Here is a 21,582-nt window from a genome sequence, read left to right as displayed (position 1 = left end):
ACTAATTTATAGTTTCTGTTACAGCTGAAGAGTAATATTGTGAGCTTGGACTGTCATATAAGTAAATATGCAGCCATATGCGAGGAACTACGGAGAGAGGCAAGTACTTTGCTTCCTTCTAATCATCTATAAGCTTTAAATTGGATGCTCTATTGTGGGCTAAACAGTCCAGAATCTGATTATCAGAAGATTTATATCCAGAACTGGTCAGCAGTGAGACAAAAGCCTGTATCTCTTTGCCAGAGTCGAAGATTGTAGCCTTTGATTGTACAGGTGTTAATGTAGTTATAGTTCCTTTTTTTAAAAAAAAGCAATGAGGCAGAGCTTGGTCATTATGCCTATTACTTTGAATGCTAATAAAAAAAAAGCTGCTCAATGGTATTGTAGGATTCCCCATTTAGAAATGGCAGATGAACATTTTTTTTTGTAAAATCTGTTGTGTGTCATTAATTTGATGGATTTTGTTTTGAAGAAATTACTCAAATTGTGGTGTGGACATTCCCCACATGGAATTTCAGGATACCTCTGATTATTTACATATGATAGTACGTGAAACAGGAGAATGAGATGAAATACCAGAAATGAATGGTTGTAACTATCAGAAAAGAAGTATGAAGGTTGACCTGATAGAAGCCTGTAAGACAATGAAAGTGTTTGATAGAGCAGATGTGGAGAAAATATTTCCAGCTTTTGGGGAAGACCAAAATCAGAGCATAAATGTAAAATAATATTCAATAAGGAAGCAAGGAAGACATCTTTACACAGAGTGAGGTGAATGTGGAACTTTTTCTCACGGAGAAGTTCAGGCAAACAAGATAGAGGAATTTAAGGGGGAACTGGATAATTGTATGAAGGGGGGAGAAAACAATAGAAGGGTATACTGCTATGGCTAAGTGAGGAAGGACAGAAGGAGGCTCCTAAAACAACAACCTATTGTTCCCAATAGCTTGTTATGTGGGGAAGACTTGATCCAACTTGAGAAGCAATTGCAAATCTTACCTGTCCCACAAAGTTGCACCACTTGATCAGTCATGATATAGATACTCCCTACAAATCCAGAGCCGTTTTATCTCCATGGAAGTCCATTAAAACTTAACATCCAAGACAAATCCAGAGAGAAAAAAAATCAAAGTCCCTCTTCAACCTCCTTTTAGGTAATCAACACTAACGGGTTAGATATGCCCCTCATTTATATTAGAAAGTATCTACCTTGTGCAATCTCCATCCAGAGAAAGATCCAGCTGTCTCTTGCTGGAATATGATGAAGCAGCATTCATTGCGTGGGCTGGTAACCTTCTCCACAGTTGCATTGTTCCTTTGGATGAGGAATAGCTTATCCTTTTTGCTTGGTGCTTTGGTTGCACCCTTGACTCCAATTCTTTTCGCCCCATCCACTTGATATCCATGTAAACAGTTTATTCCCAATAAATTCTAGAATCAGAATCGGATTTATTGTCACTAACTTGTACGATATGAAATTTATTGTTTTGCGGTAGCAGTACGAAGACATAGTACAAATTACTAAAAATATATAAATAGTGCAAAAAGAAAAGGAATAACAAGGTCGTGTTCATGGATCATTCAGAAATCTGCTGGCGGAGGGGAAGAAGCTGTTTTTCAATCATTTGAGTGTAGTCTTCAGGTTCCTGTACCTCCTCCCCTGATAGTAGTAATCTACGTTATAAATCACAACAATGCCTATACTTAAAAAGTACCCGACTGGCTGTATGGTGCTCAGGGTGACCTGAAACCATCAATGATGCTAAAACACCTTCCATGATTCTATGAATGATCTCTGTCTTTGACCAGTGTATTTAGTCTTGGCCAACTGAGTGTCTCTCAGTAACAAAGGTAGTTTAAACTAAGAATGAATTTTGTGGTACACCATTGTAGCCTTTTCAAAATCTAAAATATTATCCAGCATACAAAGAAGCTGAAAGGAGGCAGTATTTTAACTAAGGTTTATACAGACACAAACTAATGTGCTTACCAGATGGCAGTGGGCAATTAAAAGTAGTCGGCTGCAGCCAATTAAGAATTCCCTGGAAGTCCTTGGCTGAACATGTCAGTTGATTTGAATCTGGTGGGAGACGGGGCTGCCTGTATTATCCCACAGATATCAGTATTAGGAGTGCTGCTCTCTAAAGTCATCAGGAATTAGCTAGTTGTAGGTGTTGAATGATCTGCAAGAATATAAAGTGTACAACTGTAGAGGATGTTAAACTAGTACCATCATATCTTTTGTGTGTTGGGGGAAAAGGTCATTACTTAAAAAGGTGTAGTGTTGTGCATTTAGGCTTATCCAATGTTAAGTATACATCCACCTTAAAGACAATGAAAGGAAAAGGTCCAGCTGTCATAACCTCTATGGATTCTTGATAAATGCTGTGAATCCATAACTGAAACATATAAAGGATTTGGTTGTGTTCACCACAAACAAAGCATACCATTTGTCCGTGATTTGAATGATGTAATTGAGCATATTTTCCATTAACCGCACACTTTACACTTCTTTAACTTCAACTTTCCTTGCCCTCTCTTTTGTTAACCCATCAACCAATCACACCCTGCCCCCCCCCCCCAACCCTGCCTAACCACCTCCACAATTCTTGTCCTCCTATAGAAAGTTAGCTAGTTCAATTGTGAAGCCTGGAAAAGAGTTAAGAAAATACTTTTTAAAAAATCAGTGTATAGTACAATTTCCATATTACAGTAGATTGTAGTTTTGGTTCTCGAGGGAAATTATGTCCAATATTTAGCTCCAGTGTAAAAAAGTTGCAACATCCTCTGACTGTTTGACGAAGCATGATTATCAGGTGAATCCCGAATGCAAGGTTAATTCATATTATTTTTCCTCTGTTTTCCACACGTGATTCTTGTTCCATCTGCTGTAAAGATGTTCTTTCCTCCAGTGAGAGATGTTTCTCTCCATCAGCATTGGGCACTTTCGCTGCCACTTCCTACAGGGAAAATTCTTGATTCACTTTTCTGTACTTGTAAACTTCAGAGGACTGTGTCAGTTGCTCTTTGTGCGTCTTGTAATGCGTTATAGCAACAATCTCTGATGGACTACTTGCGCTGTTCTCTTATTATCCTTTTGCTCAGACTACTGTGTTTTCACTCCAGTATTCCGACATTCTTACTGCAAGCTCTAGTTTACAGATAGGGTCTGCAGACATTATAGTGCTATTCCTTAGCTGATAAAGAGCACCATGTTGCTTAAACTTGTGGACCTTTCTGAATGTCATGATCTGGTTTGAATTTGTTATTTAAAACAGGGTCAGATTTGAATATTTTTTAGCTGTTCATTTCTATCTCCCCATCTGGAAAAACTATGTAAAATTCTGTTCAATTTAACCTTTGAACAAGATGAATAGGTGGAATTAAGTTTCAGGCTTTAGTCTCTTCTATGGGAGGTGTGTTTTCTCTGTTAAAGGTGATATCATAAACGGTCTGGTTAACTAAAGTACAGCAGATTAGAAGTGTTTGTTGTAAAGGGATTGTAAATTGTAATAAAGAACCTGCTCATTTCTTTAATGTTTTATTTATTGATGTTTTATTTCATGGAGCAGATTCAGTTGTGCTTTGGAGGAGATCCCTTCTCTAAAACTGCATCTAATGTGTTTCAGTTGAACTGCCATTACCAGATAAGCAGTAATCCCCACAATCAAGGAGATGATTTCTGTGAAGTTTCTTCATAGTATTGCTGGACCAAATGGATTTTTTTCTTCCTTGGTAATGTCAGCATTAAAATTAAGCCCAGCTATCAAGCTTAAACTAGATGCTCTGCTCATCTGTACTGCTGTCATTTATTATATCCTTTTTGAGATGAGAAACCTCAGTTCTTGGGTGTGCCTGAGGGAAGGGGAGAGGGAGGGATTGTGTGTGGCTGCCCTCTGTGGAATTTTGTTCAGAACATTGCCTACAGCTCCTAGGCAGTAACAAATTCCTACGTGATTAGCCACAACCAAACTGAGTTAAATGGACAGTGACTGACTCTTTTGGAATCTTATTTATCCGCAGGTCACACAACTGAAAGACAAGCTGAAGACTTATGAAGAAGGGAAGTCTACCATTACCAGGAATGACCCAAGTACAGTCCAACCTGTGCTGTCCAGTCAACAACAGGGGTAGGATGCCTGGTTTTGCTTAAATTTGACTATCAGATCAATTGAACAGATTGATTTTAAAGGTTGTTTCAGGCTACAAAAGCAGTTGACTGCAAGCTAGCTAAGTGTTACTAATTCTCCACACCACTAATAATTCTATTAGCTTATGTAATGCTAGGTTATTTCAGGAGCAATGTAACTCACAAAGCATCAAAATAGTAATGGCTATGGCAAAGAAGACGCTTGAGAGGAATCCATTCGATTGGATTTCATGCTCGTAATTAAATAATTTCATTATCCTAATACGCTGTTCGTTTTACTCTCCAGTTAAAGAAATAAATTATACCTCTGCACACACATTGTTTGTATTAAACCTCACAGACATCCCATAATCCATAACTCAGTTGCAGCATAGAGTCGTGTGTAGATGAATAGTTTACTCTATTGCCTATCATGTGTATTTTGGAAGTGAACATGTAAGATGTGTATCAAGAATTTACAACACTTGTCTTATACTTGGGTTCTTCTGAGATGCTCAACAACATTAATTGGTTTACCCATCACCAACAGTAGACACTGCTTTCTGGTGCTATATGTTGTTTGTGAAATGGTGCTCTGCTGTTGGTGGGGGAGCAGCTGATGTCTGAGAACAAGATTATCACAGAAGTGTACGGTACAAAAACCGGCCCGTCCATACCGACTGAGATGCCAATCTACGCTCATCCCATTTGGCCACAGTAGGCCTGTATCCCTCTGCTCCTTTCCTATCCAAGCACCTATCCAAACGTCCTTTAAACGTAATTGTGTCTGCCTCCACTACACTCTCTGGCAACTTGTTCCAGATAACCACCACCCTCTGTATGGAAAACCTGTCCCTCAGATCTCCTCTAAATTTCTCCCCTCTCACCTGAAACCTCTGCCCTTTAGTTCTAGACTCCCCTGCCCTGGGAAGAAGACCCTGACTATCTACCCTCTATAAGGTCACCCATCAGCTTCCTGCCTTCCAGTGAGAATAAACCAGGCCTATCCAATCTCTCCTTACAACTACAGTCATCTATTCCAGGCAACATCCTGATGAATCTCAATTGCTACCACATCCTTCCTGTAGTGTAGCATCCAGAACTGTACACAATACTCCAAATGCAGTCTATTTATGTTTTGTACAGCTGCAACATAATGCCCCAACTCTTATACTCAACACCTCACCCTAGGAAGGCAAGCATACCAAATGCCTTTTTCACTACCCTATCCATCTGTGTCACCACTTTCAGGGAGCTGTGGATTTGCACCCCAAGGTCTCTCTGTACATCAGTGCTCGTAAGGTCTCTGCCATTTACTCTCTATTTTCTACCAGAATTTGTCCTCCCAGAGTGCATTATCTCACACTTGTCTGGATTAAATAAATATTAATAGGATTTATGTTTCAAACTTCACAATCAGACAACACAGCTGTGTAATTTACAGAACGCTCTCCGTTAGAATCACCTGCAGTTTGAATTGTGGATGAAACCAGATGCAAGTTTTAATTGGTGGAATGTATATAAATAAACAACAGTTTGCATTTACCTGGCACCTACCGTGACGTCAGGACTTCTCACCTCCACCACCAGCAACCATTTTACAAAAGCACATGCCCACAAGCAGCAAGTGACGATGACCAAATAATGTTTTTTTTTGTTCCTTAAGAGGTAAATATTGGCATAGAATACCTGAAGTACTATCTGCTGTCCTTCAAAATGGTGCCTTGGTAACTTTTATATCCAGCTTGAAAAGGCACAGACTCTGCATAACCTCATCCAAATCAGGACCCCTGATGATACAGCAGTCCTACGATGCTGTACTGAAATGTCAGCCTGCATTTGTGCTCATGTTTCTGGAATGGGACTTGAACCCATAACCTTTTACCTCAGGGGCAACTGCTACCCAGCTGATGTAAATGTGGAAAGCACCATTGCTTCACTGCAAAAAACAAAGTTGTGGATCCAGACGTGTGTACCGTTCTCTAGAAGATTTGTTGAGTTTATTTCCTGTGTTCTCATAAAGGGTGAGGCAAAGTTTAAAACATGCTGAGAAAGTAAATACAGAGCATTCTTCAGTAAGTTAAATGGCATTAAACTACTTGTTTTCAATGTAATATGGTGTATTGTTGATAAATTAATCATTAGCTGAAATCCATTTTAAACTATCAACAGTGACACTTTGATGATAGTTCTGCCAATGGTAGAAGTAGAAAGAGAGGATTCTTGGCAATTACATTTTTGGTTCCAGTTTAGTACATTTTCTGTTTGGTAAGAAAATACTTAATTGTATAAAAAAATTGTCCCCACTGAGGACTTGCCTTCCTACTGCTTCCCACTGACATCTGACCTCATAAATGAAAGAAGGGATGTTTCAAAACTCCTGCAGTGGAGAAACCTATAAATCATGAGACAGCAACCTATAAAAATCTACGAGGAACTGGAAATTTCACTGAACATTTCAAGTTTTCTTTATAATGCAGAATGTTTCATTTGTGCTTTGGAACCAAAGGGTAATAAGCTGTGCTTGTTCAATTTTTGTTTTTAAAAAAGTATAATTCTGAGGGTACAGAGCACAGGGATAGGCACTCAACCCCCATCTACGCCAGTGTTTAATAAAATGATTATTGATAGGATTGCATCCTCAACTCTGCATTCCCATCTATCCACAGTAACCTTTCAACCCCTTGTTCGTCAACTATATCGATTAATCAATAAAGACAAGTTGATATTTATCAGAAGGCTGAGAAGAGATTTGATAGGGGTATTCAGGACCATGACTGGGTAAAGGAATGTTATTCCCAATAACAGAATATACTGTATCAAGAAGTAGAGGATATAGATGTAAAATTTTTGGCAAAAGATACAAGGGGGATGTGAGGAAAACCTTATTTACACAGAGAGCAGTTATGAACTGGAATTGACTCCCTCTGGGAATGGAATTGAGTAGGCACTTGAGAGAATAGTTTTCAAGGCAGTGGGGAAAGAGCTGAGGAATAGGACAGGTGGGATTACTCTGTTCTAAGATTTGGCATAGTCTTGAGATTGAATAACCTATGCTGTAACAGTTCAATCATTCAAAGTTTTAATGCTTTCTTAGGAAACATCCTCTGAACCCAATGCACAGTTCCACCAATTTCTTATATCTGAGTGTATTTTTCACCTCCGTGGAATTCAGTCCCGTGATAAAAGCAAATAGCACTTTCTAAATGCAAACCAAGATTTTATATTTTTAAGCAAATAAACTTAAATGAACACAAGAAATGGATATTATTTCTATAAATTATGGGTTAAGATGTTGATGTGAAATTGCTCAGTATCTAAATCCTAACCAAATGTACAGATGGCACAAAGCAGAGGAGTGTGACAATCTAAGAGGAGAACAGTAGTCAAAGACATGATCTGGTGGAATGTGCAGTCATGTGGAAGATGAAAATTGATGCAGAGAAGTGGAAAGTGACTTATTTGCCAGAAAGTTTGAGGACAGCCAATATACACTAACTGATACAGTTCTGAAGGAAGTACAGGAACACAGCTGTAAAATTTTTGGTAATAGGGCAGATTGAGAAAGTGATTTATTAGCCATAAGAGGCCCTGGACTGCTTATATGGATGGTACATAGAATAAAGTGAACATGTTGTATTGCATTGGCTAGGTTACAGGTAGATTATTATATCCAATATATGGTAACAGAGTGTTTAAATTACTGAACCATTGGCATGTCAGAATCCCATCATACCAGCTGAGGTATCATTACTTCATCTTTTTTCAGAGGGTGGTGAATAGGGTGGTGGAGGCCGGATCATTAGATATAGTTAAGGTGGACTTAAATAAATATTTGAAAGATCAAGGAATTGAGGATGATGGGGAACTGGCACCCTGGAGAGCTGAGGCCAGCATAGATCAGCCACGATCATATTGAATGGCAGGGCAGGTGTGAGGAGCCTGTGGCTTACTCCTGCTCCTGTTTTCTTCTGCTCTTGTGTGTTCATCTAGTCCAAATGTTACTCCAGAACAATCAGTACCATTAATTAACTGCTTCTTTATTTGGCATGGACAGTAAATGCCATCTGTATCTCTGAGCAAACAAAAAAAATCCAGCCACCATCCTTTAGGAAAGAGGTGGAAGCCCTAGAGAGGATGCAGCAAAGATTTACTGAAAGGTTCTGGAGAAGCTGAGCTTATTCCCCTTTGAGATTTTGTACACCTCGATCAAATTTCCAAACCTTCGTTGCTCAGAGTCCTCAAGGGGTACAGCATGGAACCAGGCCCTCTACCCCACCATCTCTGCCAAAAACTCTGTAAAATTCAAGGAAGGAAATAAATATTGGCCTTTCCTTTATTAGCTGAAGCATAGACTACAAGAGCAGGAAGGTTATGCTGGAACTGTATAAAACAATAGGGAGGCCACAGATGGAGGACTACATACAGGTCTGGTCGCAACTATGCAGGAAGGATGTGATAGCAGTAAAGAGGAGATTTATGAGGATTTACCAAGAAAATTTCAACCATGAAGGATGATTAACTAGACTGAGTTGTTTTCTTTGGAACAGAGGAGGCTGAAGGGAAATTTAATTGAGATATGCGAAACTGAGGGCCCTAAATGGAAAGGAAGAACGCATCTCTCTCTCAGAGGTAAGTAGCTAGAGGCATAGATTTAATGCAATCGGTATAGGACTAGAGAATTGTGGAGATTCTTTCTTATCCGGAAAGAAGGTGGGGGCGGTAAGGGTCTGGAGCTCACTGTTGCAAGGAGACAGAAACCTTCAGTCTAGCTTAAAGTACATAGATTAGCCATAACCTTCAAGGCTGTGGACCAGGGGGTGGACATTGGTAGGCACAGTAGTGTAGCGGTTAGTGCAACGCTATTACAGCGTCAGTGACCCGGGTTTGATTCCGGCTGCTGTCTGTAAGGAGTTTGTACGTTCTCCCCGTGTCTGTGTGGGTTTCCTCCAGGTGCTCCAGTTTCCTCCCACATTCCAAAGCCATACAACTTATAAAGTTGTGGGCATGCTATGTTGGTGCCGGAAGCGTGGCAACACTTGTGCGGTGACGCCAGAACATTCTACGCAAAAGATGTATTTCACTGTGTGTTTCATTGTACATGTGACTAGTAAAGATATCTTGTATCTTATCTCTTACCCTAGATAAACCTCTGCAAGAGGTCCAGATCAGATACCAAGAATCAGGCAGAGAATGAATAGTAGTCTGTTCTATCTGCTCTCTTCTGCACTGTTCAGCATAAACATAGGCACATTAAAGACTTTACACCATCAGATAGTGATCCTTCTATTCCAATTAACGCCACTTCGTGTCTCATTGTTTCTTTGTTTGCTCCACTGCCACCATTTGCATTGCTGTGTTATTGTTCTCTTGCATTCCTAACATAGACCGTTCTTTCCATTCACTCTATCTCCATTTGCATCGTAAAAACATATTTTCAGTTTGGGTAAAGGCCATTAGCTGACCTGCATAATGTTTCAGGCATTTTGTTCATTATCCCACCAAGTTTTCCAGCATCTACAGTATTTTGCTTTTGCGTTACTTGTTTCCTTTCAGGTTGATTGTAACGCTGTCCTGCATTTTGAATTTCTCAGTTTAATCCTGGCAGTACTAAAGCTACAAAACATTAGTAACGTAGCCAAATGCTAGTCTTGCACAGTCAGTGCCAATCCCAATATAACTTTCCTGGATTCTGTTCAGTGAACATGGCTGCATGCCAGGCAGCTTCAATTTAGTAGGTCTACATTTGGATTTCTCTGGAGATGGCAAGCCTACATCCCACCAATAACCAATGTAAAACCAGCTAGAGACAGGAGTTCAGTATAGTTGCAGGTCAGAACAGCTCTGTAGTTCACCAAGTATTTAACTGCTAACCATAGAAGGAGAGTGGGACGCCACCAGACTGGTGACTTGTTGCACGCTGCTCTCTGTAGATCTATTCATTACTTCTATTATAATCATTCTACTCTTTTAAATCTACCTCAATGCACTGTTGTAATGAAATGATCTATATGGACTGCATGCAAAACAAGTTTTTCACTGTACTTCAGTACATGTGATAATAAACCAATTTACTAATTTAGTAATGCTTTTTGTCATACAACCCTAAGTGCCCTTAAACTGAGGAGACAGTTAAGAGTTGACCACATTCATAGGTCTGGTGTCATGTACGGGTTAGATCAGGTAAGGACAGCAGATTTCCTTTCATGAAAGGCTTGGGTTTTTATAGCAATCTGGTGGTTTCATAGTTATAGTTACTGAGATAAGCCTTTACTTTAAGTTCCAAATTGATTTAATTACTTAAATTTTTGTGTCTGAATCAGTGGCTCATATTTCTGGCTGCTAGTTCAATAACTTAACCACTAGCCTACTGTACCCTTTCTTAATATTTGACGCATACAATGGCAGCCATGACAATGGGGAATAACAAATTCTTTCCAAACTCGTATAAAATGATCCCTAATGAAAGCCCTGAGTAGTGTAGTGCTCGCGTAGTAATGAACCTAATGTTTTCAAATACAGTCAAACCAAATAAGAGATTGTTTCCATTCTCTTTAGCTGAATGCAGTGGTTTTACAGGAATGTGCGGCTCAATGGAAATCGGCACATTCGATCTCTTTGAAGACGATGCCTATTTGGATGGCATTTTGAGCCTGGGGAAATGTCATTAGGCTGAGGTGCTTCTGTTGTGAGTTGGATAGAAACATACTGTTTAGTAATGTAGTGAACACTCTTTCAATGTGGTCTGTCATTCAAACTGTTGAATACACTCTTTCCCTGTGTTCTTTGTGCTCCAGAATTAGATTGCACTTGTTAGTTATGTCTCCAAATAATTTCAAACATGCTCGTAACACATAGTGGTTGATGGCCAAAGGCAAGCAAATGGGAATGCAAATTAAAATTTTTCGCTCCCATTTGTACCTATCAAAAAAGAACTCTCTCCTTGTTCATCATCTTGCTGGCAAACCTTTTGGGTAGCTGAAAAGAGCCTGGAACCTGAGATACGTTTCCTCCCATCCCCCTTTTTTTCATAAAGTATGTTTGTTCAACAGTGTAAAATGTGCAGAGAAACTGTTGAAATTTCAAACAGCTGCTGGACAGCCTTTGCAGGAATTTGTCATTTTCCTTTTGATACCCAGGACCACAATTCATCAGACAACTGTGGCCTGTGCATTCTTTATTTACAAGGGCCTTTCAGTTCACTCTTCTCAGACAGTTAAATCTTCTTGTATGTCTCTCTTTATGGCATAAAAATCCAATAAGAAAAAGGGTCCAATTGTGGCCAACAAAAGAATTTGAAGATAATTTTGGATGAAAGGAAAAATGCTTCTAACGTTGCCAAAAAGAGCAATAAGCCTGGGAATTGGGAATCTCTAGAATTCAGCAATGGACGACCAATTCTTAATAAAGAAAGACAAAGAAGAATATAAAACTATTTTAGCATCAAACATAAAGGTCAAACTACAATAGCTTGTACAGACATGTAAGAAGCAAAGAAGTCAGCAAAAGTTATTGTGGGTTCCTTGCAGACTGAAACTAAGAGAAATTATGCTGATGCTTATGGAAACATCAGACAGATAATTTGTCAAAAGAAGTCAAGTTTGTTGTCATGTGTACAAGTGCGGTGAGATACAGGTACAATGAAAAACTTGCTTGCACAGGCATGTAGATTCAGACAACACACAGAACGTTAATTATAAAAGATAATTAAATAAAACATTATTTTTGTCCATGGTAGTGCAAGAGGTACGGTTAGGGTTAGGGTCCATGGTGCTGCTCCATTACCGGGGTAGGGTTGGGTTTGTACAGATCGGTTCAGGAACCTGACAGGAAAAGAAAATTCTGGAAAATAAAGATTGTAACATATCAAATCTAACTGCACTATTTGAGAAAGGAGAGAGAGAGAAAATGGGGAACAGACCAGGTAGCTTGACATCAGAAATGGAGAAAATGCCAGAATCCATTATGAGGGATGTGGAGACATAGCACTTGGAACACGATAACAGGAATGGGCAGAGTCAGCATGGATTTACGAAAGGGGAATCAAAGTTGACAAATCTGTTATTAGTTTTTTTGAAGATGTAGCCAGTGAACCTGGTGGTGTGGGACTTCAGGCTTCTGTACCTCCTGCTCGACGGTAGCTGCGAGAAGATGGCATGGCCTGGATGGTGGGGATCTTTGATGGTGGATGTTGCCTTCTTGAGGCAGCGCCTCCTGTAGATTCTACCGATGGTGGGGAGGGATGTGCCTGTGATGTATTGGGCAGAATCCCCTACTGTCCGCTGCTTCTTGCATTCTAATTGCCGTACCAGACCATGTTGCAACCAATCAGGGTGCTTTCAACAGTACCTGTAGAAGTTTGTTAGACTGTTCAATAGCATTACAGTGGGGTTAATGCTGCCCCAACGAAACCACACACACACATAAACCCCTGGAATGGATTTTATCTTGGATTTGAAACCACGTCAGTATTTCCCTCTTTAACCTAAAGGTATCAACAGCAATTACAATTTCCTAGCTATGACTAAGTAATTGAGTGCAAACCAGAATTTAATCATTCTCACCTATAAATGACGCAAACACTGGCTGTGATGAAAATTATTCATTTATTTTAATCTGTGTAAGAATTCTACTTCTTTTCATAGATATCAGAATAAAATCTACACTATTACATTAAAAAATCACATTAGCAGCATTTAAAAGCCATCTAGATAGTACATGAATGGAAGAGGTTTAGAGGGCTATGGGGCAAATGCAAGCAGATGGAATGAGCGTAGACTAGTTGGACCAAAGGGCCGATTTACATGCTGTATGACTCTATATCTTAGAACAGTGGAATAAATAATAAGGAGCCAGTGGATGTGGTGTATTTTCAGAAGGCCTTCGATAAAGTGCTGTACAAGAGAACGTGGGGTTGGCGCAGTCTACTGCTGTGTATTGAGGATCTGTTTGTGTACGATAAACAGATCGTTTTCAGGTTGGGATATCTTGACTAGTGGGTGCTGCAAGTTTGGCTGCTTTCCTCCCTGGGTGGAGGTGAGGGAGGAGTGCAGGTACAAGTGTTGCACCTCCTATGATTGCAGGAGAATGTGCCCGGGGACAGCGAGGGGTCAGTTGGTAGTTTTGAGCGAACCAGGGAGTCGTGGAAAGAGTAGTCCCTGTGGAAAGCAAAAAAAGGGTGGGGAGGAGAAGTTGTGACTGGTGGTGGGATCCCATAGCAGTTGGCAGAAATGATGAACGGTGATGTGCTGGGCGGGAGGGTGAACGGTGAGGACTGAGGAACTCTACCTCTGTGCTGCCTGACAGGAAGGGTGGGGGTTAAGAACAAAAGTCTGGGAAATGAAGGAAATGCAAGCGAGGACTCCATCAACCACAGTAGATGGGAAGCCACATTTCCTGAAGAAGGAGGACATTTCAGATGCCTTGGAACAGACAGCCTTGTCTTGAGAACAGATGCAGCAGAGGTGGAAAACCTGAGAAAAGGGGATGGAATCTTTATAAGAGACTGGGTGGGAGGAGTTGTAGTCTGGGCCAGTTGTCAGTAGATAGTTGGTCTCCTGCAATGGAGACACAGATCCAGATAAAGAAGGGAGATATCAGAAATGGTCCAAGTGAATTTGAGGGCGGGAAGGAAATTCATAGCAAAAGCGAAAAGCAGGTGAGAAATTGAAAGGTGTAGGTGCTCAGAGGGACCTGGGTCTTTTTGCACAGATCACTGAAAGGTAATATGCAGATACAGCAAGCAGTTAGGAATGGAAAAGATGTGTTGACCTTTATTGCAAGAGAATTTGCACACAAGAGTTGAAATGCCTTATTAAAATTAGATACGACCCAGGTGAGATTCTACCTGGAGCATTGTGTATTTGTGATACGCAAAGTGTAGGGAAAATTCACCAGATTGATTCTTGATGAGGGTTGGGGGAATTATGCTGTGAGGAGAGGTTAAGCAGACTCTGCCTATACTCCAGATTTTAAAATGTTGAGGGGCAATCTCCTTGAAACATATTTCATATTATTTTATATTTTGTTATAGAAAGAGTCTATGCAGGCTCTCAGACCAATCCCATTCCTCAACTGATTTCCCTGTAAACTCTTCCCTCCCACATGCCCATTACCCCACCCCCTATCTACACCAGGGGTAGTTTACAGTGGCCAACTAACCTACCAACACATGAGACAAAACCAGAGCACTTGGGGAAATCCACACAGTCGCAGGGAGAACAAGCAAACTGCACGTACAAAGCACCAGAGGTCAGGATCAAAACTGGGTCACTGGAGCTGTGAGCCAGCAGCCATAAATGCTGCAGCTTTCTGAATCCAACAAAACTTAGGATGGGATTGCTCCAAGAGCCTGCGTAGATGTCTCTCTAAGATGGGATTCTAGAACTAGGGATCACAAGTCTCACAAGGAGGGTCAGCCATTCAGGGCTTGAGATAGAAGAAATTTTCTCATCCAGTGTGTAATGAATCTTTGGAATTCTCTACCCCGAGGGTTGGGGCCTATACCCGCTTCCAGCTCTTATGATGTTCTTGTGCAGCCTAGGATATATTGGGTTGGAGGAACAGAGAGAAAAACCTTATGGTCTTGTCTTCTGGGTGTCCACTCAGTAGTCTTATAGAGGACTCTCTGCCCTTGTTTGCCACTTTCGTGGAGGCTGAGACTTGCACTGGTTTGATGCCCTCGAAATGAGGCTTCCCATTTTTTCTCTCATTGAACAAATGGGCAGGTGTACAATTTGCAGTAACTAACCTGCTGCGTACTGTGAAATGCAAGAGATAACTTCACTCGGTTGGCTTGAAAAATGTAAAGAACATTTCATTAGTTTGCTCAGCTGAAAAAATTATTTTGCTTGAAGATTGTTAAGGTGAGTTGGAAATGAACCCTGAAGAAATTGGTAATCGGTTTATTATTGTCACATGTACCAAGATACAGTGAAAAGCTTTGTTTTGCATGCCATCCATACAGATCATTCCAAAACATCGAGATAGTACAAAGGAAAAGACAATAACAGTGTAGAATATAGTGTTACTGTTACAGACAAAGTTACAGAGAAATAAGTAAAATTACTAGAATTGGTGTTACCAATTTCTGAAGGCCTTTGGAAGAGAAAGTCATTCATTAATGAACTGTCTACTCTTTCTTTCCTTTGTCCAATTTTTGGGTGGTCATTAGGGGCTGTTACAGTTACGAATAAAGCATGGGCCCAAAGTTTATTTGATTCTGTGCAGGCATTTCTTTTCCACGTCAGGTTGGATGACAGCTCAGGAGGAAGCCACACAAGCTGCAGTTATGTTTATTTTCACCAGTTGATGCAGTTACAGTGCACCTTGGAGGGCAGGGGCGGGTGAATTGACATTGCATATTGCACAACTAAAAAGTTATTCACCTCTTACATTTCTTGAATGTTGTCAGCTTTTCTCAACTTCTATCCCATGTAACCATGATCAACATTTAGGTCATGGGAACGTGACTGCACATATTTTTGTAAATGGCTGCAGAAATGCTAAAATACCTGCTTAGATACTTGGTGCTGTGCCATTTGGCAGGGCTATAATTGGTGTAGTACTTGAGGTGAAAATAAGAAGTATTGACCAAGTTTAGGATTTCAATCCAAATTTCTCAAAAGTGTGACGTTATGGAGCATTTTGCTTTAGAATCATAAATGTATTTTTTTCATTGAATTCTTTAGTGTGCAGCTGCTGGTAGTAATTCATTTTCATGTTGTTGGCAACTTCAAGAGCATACGGCAAGTTATTCAGAACATGGAACTATTGCAAGAATTTCATTTACAACAGATTTTTTAGACTTAATGGTATGCAAAACACTCCATAACATTTTGTTTAATAATGGACTTATACTGTTGAACATGAACATCAATGTCAACACAGGAGACAGCAGATGCTGGAACTTGGAGCAAAAAACAAACTGCTGGAGGAACTCAGCAGGTTGAGCAGCATCTGTGGGGGGGGAGGGGGGAAATTGTTGACCCCTCAACCTCTCCTCTTTATAATGAGTGTCTTCCCTCTCAACTCTCAGTCCTGATGCAGGGTCTCGACCCCAAACATCGACATTTCCTTTCCCCCACAAATGCTGCTCGACATAGTGAGTTCCTCCAGTAGTTTGATTTCTGCATGTAAATCAATGTCCCTTGCTACTTCGTGTCGAGCTTTTTCTTTTCATGTGTGAACCTCAACTAACCATTGGCCCATCCCACTGAGAAGTGTCATTTGTAGCTGATCCTGGCTTGTCTGTAGGCTCGATCAAATGTAATGCATCAATCCTTCCACTTCCCTTCCCCTCTCCTCCCTGATAATGCTGAGACCAATACTTTCACAGTTTTGTTCATGAGCTACTTAAGGATGATCAGGAAAAAATATAATTTTTCTTTTGCTATTCCATATAATTCCCAGGATCTCTGCTCCCTTCTGTGCATTGATGGCATCTGGATTTTGTCTCGCACTGATGGGCTGGCTGCACCTTTCAAGATGCTGTATTTTGGAGAAGATGCTAAACATTGATTTTATCTAACAAAATTACTAAAAAAAAAAGCTGCTGCCAAGTCTACTTACCTGGTCTACAAAGACCAAGGAAACGTCATATTCAATATGTCACTAATCATTTGTATTTGAGTTTACAAGACCAAAAGTTCATCAACCACACAATTCTTTGCATAGAAAAATTTGGCTTGGCAGAAATATTCACTGTTTTAAAAAGGCTGACTCGCTGATTAAGGCAATTGTTTGTTTTTCTATGTCCAGTTTGGAGAAGTCTTTGAGGAATGCTCTTCTCAGTCGCCAAGTGATTCAAACAGACTACTTGGAATTGGAAGCTCATGCTAAAGAAATGGAACTGAAGGCTTTCTTTCGACTGCGGGACCAAGAACGTATTAAAATATTGTGTACTGAGCAGCAGTTGGAACGGGTAAGATGCTTCATTTTAAATTGGTACAGACCTGTTTGATGCCAGGGCCTAAATAATTGGGTGGTTTAGGTCAATAGTTTACTAGGATGGCTTTTGTGGGGATGGAGTCATAGAGCAATACAGCACGGATACAGGCCCTTTGGCCCAACCAGTCTATGCCGACCACAGTGCCCACCCAGCTAGTCTCAATTTCCTGCATTTGGCCCATATCCCTCTAAGTGCCTCCCCTCCATGTACCTGTCCAAGTGCTTCTTAAATGATACTATTGTACCTGCCTCACCCACTTCCTCTGGCAGCTCGTTCCATATACTCACCACCCTCTCTGTTCCGTATACTCACACCACACCTATATAATAATGAAGCTTCATATTCGCATTTAATCTAGATAAAAAAAATAAGATTGCTTTATCAGTCACATACATCGAGACACAGTGAAATGCATATTTTGCGTAGAGTGCTCTGGGGGCAGCCCGCAAGTGTCACCACGCTTCCGGCGCCAACATAGCATGCCCACAACTTCCTAACACATATGTCTTTGGAATGTGGGAGGAAACTGGAGCACCCGGAGGAAACCCTCACAGTCGTGGGAAGAATGTACAAGCTCCTTACCGACAGCGGCCGGAATTGAACCTGGGTCGCTGGCGCTGTAAAAAAGTGTTACGCTAACCGCTACACTACCGTGCCAGCCCATGGAAAAGATTGAAAGTATTTTTCACATTCATAGTTTTTGTCATGATTAAGAATAAGCTATAAAAATCAAATGCCTGTGTACAATTCCTGTCTACAAACCTCTTGCTACACATTTTTGTCACACTTGACAATGATTTTGATTGTAAGTTCCAAATATAAATGTATAATGGTAACATTCTGTATAAATTTGTCATGCTGCAACTGGGCCTCTATGTGTCCCTTATAGCTCTTCAAACTCTATTGCAGAGAAACTGCATGTGTAACCAACTCTTCATCAAAATCATTGCCAGACTTTGCTGTTTTAAAAACATAGAAAATGGTATCAGGAGTAGGCTGTTCGGCCCTTCTGCCCTGCTCCACTATTCAACACAGTTATAGCTGATCATCAACTTCGTTGTGATGTTCCTGCCTTCTCCCCATAGCCTTAGGCCCCCTTAGCATTAAGAAATGCTGCATTGCCTTTTGTGGTGGAGAATTCCACAGGTTCACTACTCTCTGGCTGTGACCCCTGTTTCTGGACTCACCACCCATCGGGAACATCCCCCCTTATCTTGTCTGTCTAGTCCTTCTCCTCTCTTTCTTCTAAACTCCAGTGAATACAGAGCTAAGCTAACCAATCTCTCCTCATTCATCTATCCTGCTATCCCAAGAATGAGTCTAATAAACCATGGCGTGAACATTCTTCATAAGGAGACCAAAACTCCACACAAAATAGCATCTCAACCAAAGTCCTGCACAGCTGCAGCAAGACATGGTTGCTTCTGTACTCAAATCTTCTTGCAGTGAAGTTCAGCATATAGTATGCTTTCCTAACTGCTTTCTGCACCTGAACAACTGCTTTCAGCGACTGATGTACAAGGACTCCCAGCTCTCATTGCACCTTCACTTCTTCAAATCTAGCACCATATGTCTTTCTGTTTTTGTAGCTCAAAGGGGAAGATAGAAATCACGGAGGTCAAAGTCTCCCTTATAAAATCCTAAATCATTTTAAAACAGTGAAGATGTTCTAATACAAAATGGCTGAATACTATGCCTGTAGCCCAGTCCCTGCTTCAGGTGGTTATTCTTCTTTGCCTGTGAGCAATGCCACAGAACATCAATTACATTAAACATCTTAAGATAAAAAGAGTCTACGAGGTAAATGCGTGCTTCACATACTACTGGGATATGCCAGCCTCTCAAAATTCCAGTGCCTTGTCTGAGCCTCGTGTACAGAGCTGGTGAGCAGTATTCAAGGTTCTGCACTGCTCTGGATTGGTTGCTAAGCTTTACATTGGAGACAGAATGTGACTTGCCCTCCATTTTAGGAAACAGCTATATTTTATTGCAAGGAAAGCCACTGATCCCGGAACATTGTGACACTGTCATATTAATATTTTATCAAGCGATATGTTTTCTTTTTTGTTTAAGATTATTTTTATTTTCTAAAAGCTGTCATAGAATATCAGAATGTTCTAACAATGAACAAAGCTAAATTATGACAGACCATACGCCTTCATTACATGTTCTTTCCTAATTCAATTACTTTGCTGGATACTAGATTTGGGTATTCAATCAGGTTTATTGCTTTGGACATGACAGTTGAGGTGGTAGATGAGTCTCTACGTGTGCTTGTGAGTTTCACATTGCAGAGTCAGGAGTTGGAGCAAGATTTGAAGCGGGAACTTTGAAGAGATGAGTCTCTGTGCATGGGCTTGTGAGTTTCACCTTTCAAGAGTCGAAAGGAGGCACATTTGCAAATTGTTACCAGTTGATTGGCTAATTAACAGCAGCGAAGAAAACGATGATAGGTATAAGTAGAGCGGCCACTGTGAGTGAGTCAGTGTTAGAGTGGGGGACTGAGGCTTTGGCTCAAGAGGCTTCAGTGAGAGGAGGCAGAGGCTAAGGTAAGTCTCTGGTAAGTTCCTTCCTTTCTTTCTTTGGTTTTTTCTTTAGTTCCAGGCCAGAGTAGTTAGAATGGCTCCAGGGTCAATGGCGTGTTCATCTTGTGAGATGTGGGAATTTTGAGAGACCTCCAGTCTCCCTGATAGCTACATCTATACAAGGTGCATCCAGCTGCAGCTCCTTACAGACCGTGATAGGGAAATGGAGATGCAGCTGGATGACCTTCAGCTCCTATGGGAGAGTACATAGACAAGAGCTACAGGGAGGCAGTCACTCCTAAGCTGCAGGCAGCAGATAACTGGGTGACTGTGAGGAGAATGACTGAGAATAGGCAGGTAATGCAGAGTACCCCTGTGGCCATTCCCCTCAATAACAGGTATACCGCTTTGAATACTGTTGGGGGGGGGAATCTACCAGGGGGAAGCTGCAGTGACCAAGTCTCTGGCACTGAGCCTGGTTGTGTGGCGCAGAAGGGAAGCGGAGAGAGGAGAAGAGCGGTAGTGATAGGAGACTCAATAGTGAGGAGGGCAGACAGGAGATTCTGTGGATGTGAAAGAGACTCCTGGATGGTATGTTGCCTCCTGGGTGCCAGGGTCAGGGATGTCTCGGTTTGGGTCCACAGCACTCTGAAGGGGGAGGGCGAACAACCAGCAGTTGTGGTACATTTTGATACCAGTGACATAGGTAGGGAAAGAGATGAGGTCCTGAAGAGGGAATGTAGGGAGTTAGGTAGGAAGCTGAAAAGCAGGACGTCAAGGACAGTAATCTCTGGATTGCTGCCTGTGCCACATGCCAGTGAGGGTAAGAATAGGATGATTTGGCAGATGAATGCGTGGCTGAGGAGTTGGTGCAGGGGGCAGAGTTTTAGATTTGTTGTTCATTGAGATCTCTTCTGGGGAAGGTACAATCTGCACAAAAGGGACGGGTTACACCTGAACTGGAGGGGACCAATATTCTTGCTGGTAGGTTTGCTCGGGCTGTTGGGGAAGGTTTAAGATAGTTCAACTGAGATGTGGGAACCCAAGTGATAGGTCAGAGGTTAGTGCACTTAGTGTAAAAGTAGATATAGTGTGTAGAAAGACTGTGAGGAAGGATAGGCAGTTGAAAGGGCAAAATTGCAGTCAGTTAGATGGGCTGAAGTGTGTCTACTTTAATGCAAGAAGTATCAGGAACAAGGATGATGAACTTAGAGCATGGGTAACTACATAGAACTATGACGTGGTGTCCATTACAGAGACTTGGTTGTCACAAGGGCAGGAATGGCTGCTGGATATTCTAGGGTTTACAGAGGGTAAAAGAGGTGGAGGAGTGGCTTTGCTGATCAGGAACAGTGTCACAGTTGTAGAAAGGGAGGGCATCCTGGAGGGATCATCTACTGAGTCAGTGTGCGTGGAAGTCAGAAACAAGAAGGGAACGATCACTCTATTGGGAGTATTCTACAGATGCACCCCACCCCAAATAGCAGCAAAGACACTGAGGAGCAGATCGGGAGGCAGATTTTGGAGGGTGGTGGAAGACGGAGTGTATTCTGGCTTGAGGTCAGTGACCAGTGGTGTTCTGCAGGACCCCTGCTCTTTGTGGATTTTTATAAATGACTTGGATGAGGATGTGGAAAGGTGGGTTTGTAAGTTTGCTGATGACACCAAGGTTGGTGGTGTTGTGGATAGTATAGAAGCTTGCTGTATGTTACAACAGGACATTGATAGGATGCAGAGCTGGGCTGAGAAGTGGCAGATGGAGTTCAACCCAGAAAAGTGTGAGGTGATACACTTTGGAAGATCAAATTTGAAGTCAGAATACAAGGTTAATGGCAGGACTTTTAGCAGTGTGGAGGAACAGAGGGATCTTGGGGTCCACGTCCATAGATCCCTCAAGGTTGCCGCGCAGGTCGATCAGGTTGTTAAGAAGCGTATGGTATGTTGGCCTTCATTTGTCAGGGTATTGAGTTCAACAGCCA

General features: G+C 41.3%; 1 protein-coding gene across 4 annotated transcripts in view; it reads left to right on the top strand.

Annotated features, from left to right (window-relative positions):
- The window catches only part of LOC127585453 (kinesin-like protein KIF18A), a 100,342-nt gene that overhangs the window by 37,585 nt on the left and 41,175 nt on the right, over window positions 1–21,582 (top strand). For all 4 annotated transcript variants that reach the window (XM_052042909.1, XM_052042912.1, XM_052042908.1 and 1 more), the window contains exons 8-10: window positions 25–99; window positions 4,024–4,130; window positions 16,889–17,051. In XM_052042909.1, the coding sequence (XP_051898869.1) occupies window positions 25–99; window positions 4,024–4,130; window positions 16,889–17,051 (345 nt within the window). The remainder of the gene's footprint in view (window positions 1–24; window positions 100–4,023; window positions 4,131–16,888; window positions 17,052–21,582) is intronic.

The sequence above is a fragment of the Pristis pectinata genome, chromosome 33 (genome assembly GCF_009764475.1).
Source record: "Pristis pectinata isolate sPriPec2 chromosome 33, sPriPec2.1.pri, whole genome shotgun sequence".
Lineage (NCBI taxonomy): Eukaryota > Metazoa > Chordata > Chondrichthyes > Rhinopristiformes > Pristidae > Pristis > Pristis pectinata.
The sequence above is the reverse complement of the archived record's forward strand: the minus strand, read 5'-3'. Positions and strand labels throughout refer to the sequence as shown.